At 46.3% G+C, this 10066-nt stretch overlaps 3 protein-coding genes across 3 annotated transcripts; all 3 read right to left on the bottom strand.

Moving 5' to 3' along the window:
* Nucleotides 1–879: 879 nt before the first annotated feature.
* Nucleotides 880–1770, bottom strand: LOC310866902 (m7GpppX diphosphatase-like; the record flags this gene model as incomplete). Its single annotated transcript, XM_083776698.1, has 1 exon — nucleotides 880–1770. One exon carries the CDS (start codon nucleotides 1768–1770, stop codon nucleotides 880–882), a length of 891 nt encoding a protein of 296 aa, XP_083632824.1.
* A 566-nt stretch (nucleotides 1771–2336) lies between these two features.
* LOC310866903 (oxysterol-binding protein-related protein 9-like) lies at nucleotides 2337–4649 on the bottom strand (the record flags this gene model as incomplete). The annotated part of the gene is made up of 1 exon (XM_083776699.1): nucleotides 2337–4649. One exon carries the CDS (start codon nucleotides 4647–4649, stop codon nucleotides 2337–2339), a length of 2313 nt encoding a protein of 770 aa, XP_083632825.1.
* Nucleotides 4650–7018: 2369 nt separating this feature from the next.
* Nucleotides 7019–8971, bottom strand: LOC310866904 (inactive rhomboid protein 2-like; the record flags this gene model as incomplete). The annotated part of the gene is made up of 1 exon (XM_083776700.1): nucleotides 7019–8971. One exon carries the CDS (start codon nucleotides 8969–8971, stop codon nucleotides 7019–7021), a length of 1953 nt encoding a protein of 650 aa, XP_083632826.1.
* Between the last annotated feature and the right edge of the window lie 1095 nt (nucleotides 8972–10066).

Below are 10066 nucleotides of genomic sequence, written 5' to 3' on the forward strand. Positions count from 1 at the left end.
AGGGCCTCTTACTGGTAAAGTACAGTGTTCAATTGAACAACGCTGGGTGGTGTTAACGGAAATAGATAACTTTCATGCATAATTGTATCCAGATACATTGTTGTGGCTATACAGAACACATGCGTACCTATGTATGTATGTATACTGCACCTATAAGTATTTAAATGAATACTTTTTTTTAGAAGATAAGCTTCTTTAGGGTTGTCTTATCATAGAAGCATAGGCCTGGACTCCAAGTAAACAAGTGGCAGCCAGCAGTGTGAGCTGCCTATACAAATCTATCTGGTGACATACATTAACAGCCAGGTATGAATTAATTATTACGCCACCACCAGTGTTTTTCAGTGTTGTCCAACTAAATGTGTACAAAACCAGGTCAAACTGACAGAGATTGTACACAGAACGTTCTGTTCAATTCAAGTTGTACACAGTAATCTCGACGTAGGGGGGTAACGGTAACACTGCAGGCAGAGGACAATTTGAAGAAAATATACCTTTATGGAGACAAAAGAAGGAATGTCACACCTGGCCTATACGTGCAGTGCACTGTAACCTGGAACAGATTTACTGCCATTGCATAGTTGGAAGTATGTTTCTTTTAGTTTTTTCCCCAATTCACATTATTCTATATAATTGTAAGCTGTATTTCCAAAGCTGGTGGGTCAAACTAAGTATACTAACAAACAAGTATCACATTTTGCAGCAATGATTCTCTTCTTTCATATGAAATGAAAAAATAATAATGACTGAAATTTGAATTGTAACCCCTTGGCCATATTTCTGGGGTATTTGTCACTTTCATTTGGCATGTGGGCCGGCATTGCGGACTACAGGCAAATGGTCTGTGGACCATAGATGTCTGCAGAGCATAGGTGTACCCTAAAACCTTCCTGCCTCTTTGAACTTGTTGAGCAGTCCGTCACCTTCTTTCAGGGTGAAGAACAGGGTGTGGCTTCTGTAATACTGTGGGTATAACTGGAGGTTCTGGATGACATTCTGGATGAGATGGGCACGTGTCATCTCACAGCCGGGTGCGTCATATTCCAGGGCAGTGAAATGGACGTGGAGGTGGTAGTATGATGGCTGATAGTGGAGGTACACCCTCAGCTTCCAGGCTGGCAACCCGTATCGCTGGAATATGGCCTCCTCTCCCTTCTTAAGGATGTTCTTGAGAAGGGGAACATGCTCTGGGGTCAGGTCTCGGAGGCACTTGATGCCTTTCTGACGAGCTATTGCAACCAGGTACAAGTTGTCATTCTGCTTTTGGTCCCACTTGACATCCGGTAGGAGCACAAAGCCAAGCTGCGGGTCTGGATCTTCACAAACGATGCGATCGGCCTCTGCCTTCTTCTCTAGAACATTGTACATCCACTGAATGCTAAAGCTCTGCTCCTCAATGCATGGCAGAGTGATGGAGTTGTAGTCCGCCTCCGTCTCCTCCACCAGAAACATCTCCCCACTCTGGTACTTCTTCATGTGTTCCTCTGTGGCGGGACACACCACTGTGGTCATGATCCTGTTGAGATGGGCAGGGGGCTGCAGCTGGTAAGTGCTGCAGGTGTCATTCCTCATGTCCAGTTCCATCCTGGAACCTCTGAACAGCTCATCCAAGCTGTCCTTTGTGATGGGAGTCTTCTCCAGCAGGACCACCGCCGCCTGGTCTGCTATTGTTCCATGGACAAATATAGTCTTCTCCCGTGCACAATCTCTGAGAACGCGGGTTGTTTTGAAACCAGACAGGCTATCTCCATCTTCTTCAGGCAACTCCATAAAATTATATTAAGCATTTGCAAGTGAGAACCAGAATATTAAACACATTATTGTGTCAGGGACCCTGGATTTATAGCACTGATGATGACGTGGCTTGAGGTGACGACATGACCCGAGACGTAGGTGACTGGCCTGCGACTTCATACCTTCCAGCTTGCCTCATTTAAAATTTTCAATGAGTGCTTGTCTCTTGACGTCATTTCTGAAATCCAGCCATTGGAGGGGCTAGCGCCCCTCAAAAAAGAGCATGGAAAACATAATAGATTTGTAAGTTGTAACTGATAGGGCAACTCACAGCAACAGGGCTCGAGCCCGTTTCTGACAGCATGACTACCTTGTTGTCAACGTTTTTAAATGCATTTTCAATCTTTTTGTATGGCCATTCCCTTATATTAGGCAAGAATAAGCCTCGTGGAGGGAGGGTAGTGTGGCAAGATGGTGGTGGAGGAGCTTTACTAAATTTCATTATACATTTTTTATTTATTTTATTCCGGAATATTGCAAAGCTGTGTACATATTCAATATTATTCATTCATTCCAAGCCTAAGTGGTTTACAAAAGAGTTATTATGAAGACTCTGGTGTGTGTGAAGAAGCTAGTCTCTTCAGTAGAGGTTTATGATAGATCCATCGCTCTCCATCCTTGTGAAACAGCCTCGGCTCCCACTGCTGTTCATTCTGCTTCCTCTCCAGAGCATCAAATCTCTGTTTATTCTCCAGACGGCATTTGGCTACTGTCGCTGCGTTGATGTTCTTACGTTTCAAATTCTGTGTCACATCTTTCCACAGACGGCGAGACTCGTATTCCAGCTGGTCCTCCAGCTTCCGGACCTTCTTCTTATTGATTCCCATTTTGTTGGTGTCTATGAACAAGGATTTCTCCCCAGATGCCCACTTGGCATGCATCACTCCATTCCACTCTCCCTCAATGGAGCAGAAAGACTTCTTATCCTTTGGTGCAAAGATCTCTGCAGCCACCTGGTGTTTCTTTCCACCGTAGAAAGGCTTGGTGTGGAACATAATGTTGGCACTGTAGCCTGTCCTGGAGCAGTAGATGGTACACTCCCCACCCAGCTCGAACCATGGGACTGTCAGGATTGACCTGCCATAACCATTAGGGAAAGTGAGAATGTAGTGTTCGTCATGTTCAAAACATGAAACACGGCCTTGGCCAATATTGTGGACACCTACAGATAGCGGTAGCCCGAGGAACTTGGACTTAGTCCAGATGTGAGCATTGAATTCGATCTTCTTATTGTAAGACTCTGCATAGAATGCAGAAACAGGTGGGTGGTGCGAGACCTGCTCTGCTACAAAACCCAAACTGTTGGGCAAAGACCACGGGATTGGACCATCTGATACTGTCTCCTTGGGCAGCGCAGGTTCCTCCGCCTCATTGGGTAGATCCCAGTGGCAGTAGAAGGCCTCTCCCAGGATGGGATTGAAGGGCTTCTTGGCTAATGAACTCTGCCTTCCAACATGGAAGGATGACAGATACCATTTCACCACCTGTACCATGCGCTCCTGGGGAGCCGGCTGCTCCGCAATACTTACAAATAATTCTGGATGTGCAAATAAATCTGCATACATCTCTAATAAAGACCTCCTCTCCAAGATGAAGGTTGGTAAGGCCACCGCTGTGAGGTCCATGCCGAGTCGGACCTGAGACAACAGGTGCATGACAATGCTCTTTTGCTCCTCCACTGACTCAAACTCCTCAGTGTCGTCATGGTCATCGTGGCTGTCATATGGATCTACATCTGTTGTGCTGTTGCATGTGGATGAGTTGAGTGATTGGTCTGCATCTGTGGTGCAGATTGATTTGAATTTGCTGAGTGATGAAGCTGTGTCTGTGGTTTCTTTGGATAGGGGTGAGTTCAGCGATTCCTTGGTTTGGAGTTGTTTCAGCACTGTTTTCTCATCGCCAAGGGGCAAGGTGGCTGGAGGCCCCGAAGGAGACCATTTGAGCCTTTCAGCTGCCTTGCCTCTTGGCACTGCTGTGTGAAGTGTTGAAGTGAGTTCTTGGGTGCTCAAACGAGATCCTTTGGGCCCACACGCCACCTGGAATTTAGGGGAATTGTTGCTCCAGGAGAACTCACCAGCATCATAGAACTCGTCCTCACTGGAGGAGTACGAGACATCTGGCACTGAGGGAGAGGGGATGGAGATGTGGGTGTGGAAGGTGGTGCTACTACTGGGACCTGACATAGCGCTAGAACGGTCTGTGAGTAGTGTGATCTGTGTTGGCATGGTTGTGTTGACTACAGTCATGTCCAGAGGAGGTTGGTTGATCACATTCACTGGGTTGATGTTTCTTAAAAGCCCGTTTGCGAGTGGCTGTTCGTTATTTGGATCCTTGGCAATTTGCACCAGTGCAATACATTGATTGATGGATTCTACCATACTGCAAGTTGTCTCCATCAAATTGTTAATCTTATTGCGTGACACATCCATACCGTCCTTGACCTTCTCAAAGAGCTTCAACTTGACAATCAGCATCTGCAAGTAGGCGTCCGCTTCGGCAAGCTTCTTCTCAAGGTCTTGAATGCTGGGGATAAATACAGTCTCTGCCTCCCTCAGCTGGAGGGTGTGATGGAGCATAGTTCCTTCTAAGGGGCTTATCCACCTATCACGCTCGTCTGCATTTCGGGCTTGGAAATGGAACATCTTTTGGTCCACAGTGATGGTAAAAGTGCTGTCGTCCTCATCGCCGATGCCGATCACAGCTCCCTTGAGACGTACGCAGCCTTTTCTGGCACCTCGCATCATCTTATCCTTTGATGTGTAGTATGACAGCAAGCCAGCATTGTAGTCCAAAACAAACCAGCGGTATTGCCAGCGGTTGACAACATTAGTCCACTTGCTTAGCAGCCCCTCCATCGTGATGGAAATGTACAGTCTCTTTGAAAGTCTGAGCAGAGATGAGATGTGAGATTGACAGAGTCTGGGTTTAAAAGCTCAGTCATCCACGTTCCAACCTCCCATATGATTGGCTGAGAGACGTGATTACGTCGCACCTGGGAACCTCACATGATTGGCTGAGAGACGTCATTACGTCACACCTGGTCTGCATATCTGGAGCAGACAGATCTATGGATCTACTAGTTTGTTTTTCTTAATCTTCATATATTATCTACGTATATGCACCAAGTCGTTTGCCCCACCGACTTGGTGTGCAGTGCCCGGTGTCGAGTTGGTCGACACCGGGATGGATCTGGTTGTCCAGAACCGCCCCAAAAAGGCCTCTGCCCTGGCTCTGGACAGGGTCCCTGCCCAGTGTCCATATATGGAGCTGGCTTGTTCTGACATCATTCTGACATATTTGGGCATGCCTGACAAAGAACTCCATATATGCATGGGCATAAAAGGGACACAGACACATAATATCTGGCCTGGGTGGGGCATGCATTTCCAACATGCATCGTTCCAAGTATGCCAGTGCCCAACGGGCACCGCTGTCTACAGTGGTGCCCCAGTTCAATAAATTGTGGTACCCATCTATAAATGGACCCTTATGGGTCCATTTGAAATGGTCGGGTCAAGTCTTAGAGTTAGAGTATCAGTGGTCTGACACTACCACAAATGGGACATTGCAAGTGTGGTTGCAATTTCCCACCTCGCTTAGTACAGTATGATGATGATGATTTATATCCCACATAACGTCACAGGTACACAGATGGCCCCCTTTACTATGACTTAGACAACCATAGTTACAAATGTAACACGTGTCAAACTTACTGTGACATCAGACCCAAACAAACCCTCAGCAATGGCCATATATGGAGTTCAAGGTTGACCATTTCATCAGAATTTGAACATTCATAACGAGTGTTATAATGCCTTATTATAAGTGCATTATAATTCATTATAAATGAGCTTATAATGCATTATAGAGGCGACCTTTAAGTAAAGTGCCCAGACTTGTTCTGCATACACTTACACAGACTCACGCACTCACACATTCCATTGCTCACAAGTGTATTTGTTGTTTGTCATAACTTATGTTTGAGAACCATGTATAAGCCCTGTATGGGTTTGTTTTCTCATCTGCACTTATTCTCTTTTAATGATGATGTTACCTTTTTGTACTGTTTTTTGAGGAGCGCTAGCCCCTCCTATATACAGCTTTTGTCCCCACACGTCTCAATATTTGCCATTGACAATGAAAGGAGAAATTAGGTCAAATGTCCGCCAAACATGACATAAATGTAACCAACCAATCACATGAATTCTGTGTCCATGACAAAGAAAATATATGATGTGGAGACTATTATTATCATTATTATTGAAGGTGGTCCAGTCGACTGATAGATGAATAAATTTGCTGTTAGTCGACTAATAGTCGACTGAGGCAAAAAAAAATTGTATATAAAAATACAATATTTACAAAAATATACAAAAATATTGTATTATTCCACTAGGTCTGTGGGGGACATAAACACATTTGAACATTCTGACTGTTCAAATCTCCAATGTGCATGTGGAGTGTGTCTGCCTGTGTGGCAATGTGCCACTGCCTGTGACTTGAATCGCACAGTGCAATCTTTTTTTTCTTTTTTTTTTCGCATGCACATTGGAGATTTGAACAGTCAGAATGTTAATATATACAATATACAATAAATACAATATACAATAATATAATATATAATATATATATATATATATTATATATATATATATATATTATATATATAATAATAAAAAATACAAATATACAATTTTTTGGGGCAAAGTCGACTAAGAGGTGGTCAGTCGACTGAGACCCGTTCCGATCGATTAGTCGACTATTCGACTAATCAAGGTCAGCCCTAATGGGGACACATACAATGATAATAAAATAACAATAAATAAAACTCTAACCTCTTGAGTCTTAAATGTCGATCCGGTCAACACTAGATGATGTGAATTCTGAAATAACACAACAAATGTCAAATGGTCGGATTGGCGTGAGTACTGAGTACTCTTGTCATCATACATCCTCATACATCATCACATTCCGTGCTCAGCCAATCAAATCTCACATTTCGTGGTACACGGACACAAAGAGTCAGACAAAAAAATTACAATCGGACATGTCAGTGTTGATTTTGTCGACTAAAATGTTAGGGAGGGGCCAGTGGAGAAGAGATCCAGTAGAACTAATAATTAAAGGACAAGTCATTTTATGTTTCGTTGCGCTCTGAAAATAGCAGCGCAACTAAAACTGAATCAAAATGTGCTCAACACTGGTCAGTGTACAGTATATTGTGTTATAAGGCATACTTTTCACAGAACTTTCTACTGAATGGAAAACAGGTGAGGTACTCCAACCACGGCCAGTTGATGGGGTGGACGTAGAACCATATCACGAGAAAGAGGAACAGGACAACGTAGACCACCAGGGATATTACGATGAGGAGGCGTTTCCGGTACTTGTCAAACGTCCCAAAGGTGACGTAGGGCAGGAAGGAAAAGGAGAGCAGCAGGCCACTGAGGAAGCCGAACACGTGGGCGATGTTGTCGATCCACGGCATCAGGCCACACAGGAAAAGGAAGGCGACGATGCACATCAGCTGCATGAAAGCCCGCCATGGCTTCTCCAGCATCTGCCAGCTTTGGAAGAGCTCTACGAAGAGGCATGCAAGAAGACCAAACTGTGACCCTGCTGGTCCCACCTCGGCTCTAGAGGGCATGAACTGTGCGGAGGCCAGGTTACCGGTTATGCCGCTAAGGATGTATATGATGGAGATACGCACCCACCCTGCCAACTTCTCAAGGTCTCTCAGTATTGTCACCTGGAACGCCACCGACACGAGACAGTGAAACAGTCCGGCGTGGAGGAAGAGCGAGAGTATGAGGCGATAGAACTGGTCAGGGACGTCGGGGTCGAGAAATGGTAACATGCCACATACCTCATCTAGACAGTGGACTTGCGAGCAGAGTGTGGCCTCCTCATGGAAGTAACCATGCATAAAGGAGCAGTACTCTCTACTAGAGATCTCACACCTGCCCTTGGCTCCTATGCAACATGGCCTACCTATAATGTTACAGTCCATGTGGCTGTAGCCTGTGTTCTTTGCCTTGTGGGGGGATGTACACACTGGCCACTGGGTGATGTCATCAGGCCACCTGTGTGGCTCTGTCGAAGCAGGCTCTTCGCACACTCTAGGGTCCTGGTGACAGACGGCACCAGAGGACCTGATGATGTCCACTGGCTCGTTGTGCCATTTCACAAAGGTGGCCAATATCCTTGAGCAGTCAGACCTGAGGGTCTGCACACAACCAGAGTTGTCGTTCTGAACACAGCAGCCTGACTCTCTCTCCAGGCCCTTGGCCGTTTGGATCAGACTGACAATCTGGGGGTCTTGGCGGATGCAAGGAGAGAACTTGGCCCCCAGGTGGATCAGGTCCTCAGAACTAGGTCCGATCCAGAAGTTTTGCTGCTGGGTGTACCTTACACTATCATAGTAGACTTTGTTCTTCCGTATTAGTTCCGTAGTCGAATGCTGGGCAAATCCGATGGGGGCAAAGCCATATGTGAAACAAGTAAGCAGGGTGATCAGTATGTGGACAAAGGTAATCCAATATGTAAAATAGGGCCTGTAACTGTGGTAGTCATCTAGCTGCTTTTGGACATTGCTGCTGACACTTTTATTTTGTTTATAGTGGCGCTTCATCCACTTTCCCACCACACCCATCCCATACCGACGCTTGTGCTGAGTGGGGTCTGTTTCTGCATGTGGGGTCTGCGCAGGATGACCCTCCCTTTCATCTGGCCCCTTCCTGGCCAGAGGCTCCACGATCCTGGGCATCTTGTGTGCTGTTGGTGAGTCCAGGCCCTGATCGGTGCTGGTGAACATCTCAGGCTCTCTGTATTGGGCCTTGAGCTTTCCAAAGCGCTTGTTACAGTGAAGCCGGCTCTTCCTCTGCCACAACTCAAAGTCGTCTCCAACGCCAAACCACTGGGCTGTGCTCATGAGAGCACTCTTGCAAAATGTCCTCAGGTGTACAGCCCAGTGGATCGGTGTTTGGGGGGACTGTGCCGGCGGGAGGCTAGCCATGTGGCTGGCATCGTTCTTCGGAGGTGGACTCACAGGCTGTTCAGCAGGGTCGTGGTCAGCTTCGTCTTGCTGCTCTTTTTGAGGAGGAATACTTATGACAAAGGTGGGTGGCTTCTTTCGGCTGTCTCCCTGGCTGTCCTCCTCCTCTGCTTGTGTTAACATCTAGTCAGATGTCTAATATCCACAGCAGAAACGGCTTCCGTTTTGCCTGATTCCACTACAGGTTAGCTGTTGTTCTGAACAGGAACTAGCTCTGCAAGGGTGAACTTAACCGTTGCCGGCTGACCTCATGCACCAGGTGTTGCTGTCATACCCAGAGGAATATGTCTTACAGTGAGTGACTCAAGATCTGACACAATATGAACAGGTGACTACCAGCGAGTTTGTCTGGTCTATATATGGACATATGTCATCTTGTCTATGACGTCAGTTCAACCACGTCAGTCATCCTACAATGTAGAAATAAATACGTAAAAAAACATTTCAAATTGTCGGGGTTGATTGCACTAAATATCTATTATAGTAAGCCTGGACAGCTGACCTATCTATCTTGGCACTTAAGCTAAAATGTAGCGCGATCCTGACAACCTTTGCTGCGTGTCACTCCCTGTCTCTCTCTCTCTCTCCCCATTTCCTGTCTACTGTATTATACTATCAAAGGCAGAACATTTAAAAAAAAGTCTTATAGTATAGACTTGTTCTTCCGTACTAGTTCTGTATAGTAGTAGAATGCTGTGAAAAATCAATGGGGGCAAAGTCAAAAGTAGGGCCTGTAACTGGTAGTCATCTAGCTGCTTTTGGAGATTGATGCGGACACTGCGTTGATGGTGGCGGTTCATTGCCCACCACACCCACCCCATACTGACACTTGAGCTTGTAGTCCATGCAATGGGCCGCTACACCCCATCAGCAGGTTGAGGGGGCTCCCGCCTATGGTTGGCAACGGTTATAACCAGACCACCTGAGTGTCATGTGGGTTCTGTGGGAATACATGCTTCTCATCAGGCCCCTGCCCGACCAGAAGGGTCCAAGATCTTGGGCATCTTGTGTGCTGTTGGTGAGTCCAGACCCTGATCGATGCTGGCGAACATCTCAGGCCCTCTGTATTGGCCCTTGAGCTTGCCAAAGCGCTGACTACAGTGATTCCGGCTCTTCCTCTGCCACGGCTCAAAGTCGTCTCCAGTGCCAAACCACTGGGCTGTGCTCCTGAGAGCACTCTTACAGAATGTCCTCAGGCGTACAGCCCAGTGGATCGGT

The sequence above is a fragment of the Protomyctophum parallelum genome (assembly GCF_964188405.1).
Source record: "Protomyctophum parallelum genome assembly, chromosome: 11".
NCBI lineage: Eukaryota > Metazoa > Chordata > Actinopteri > Myctophiformes > Myctophidae > Protomyctophum > Protomyctophum parallelum.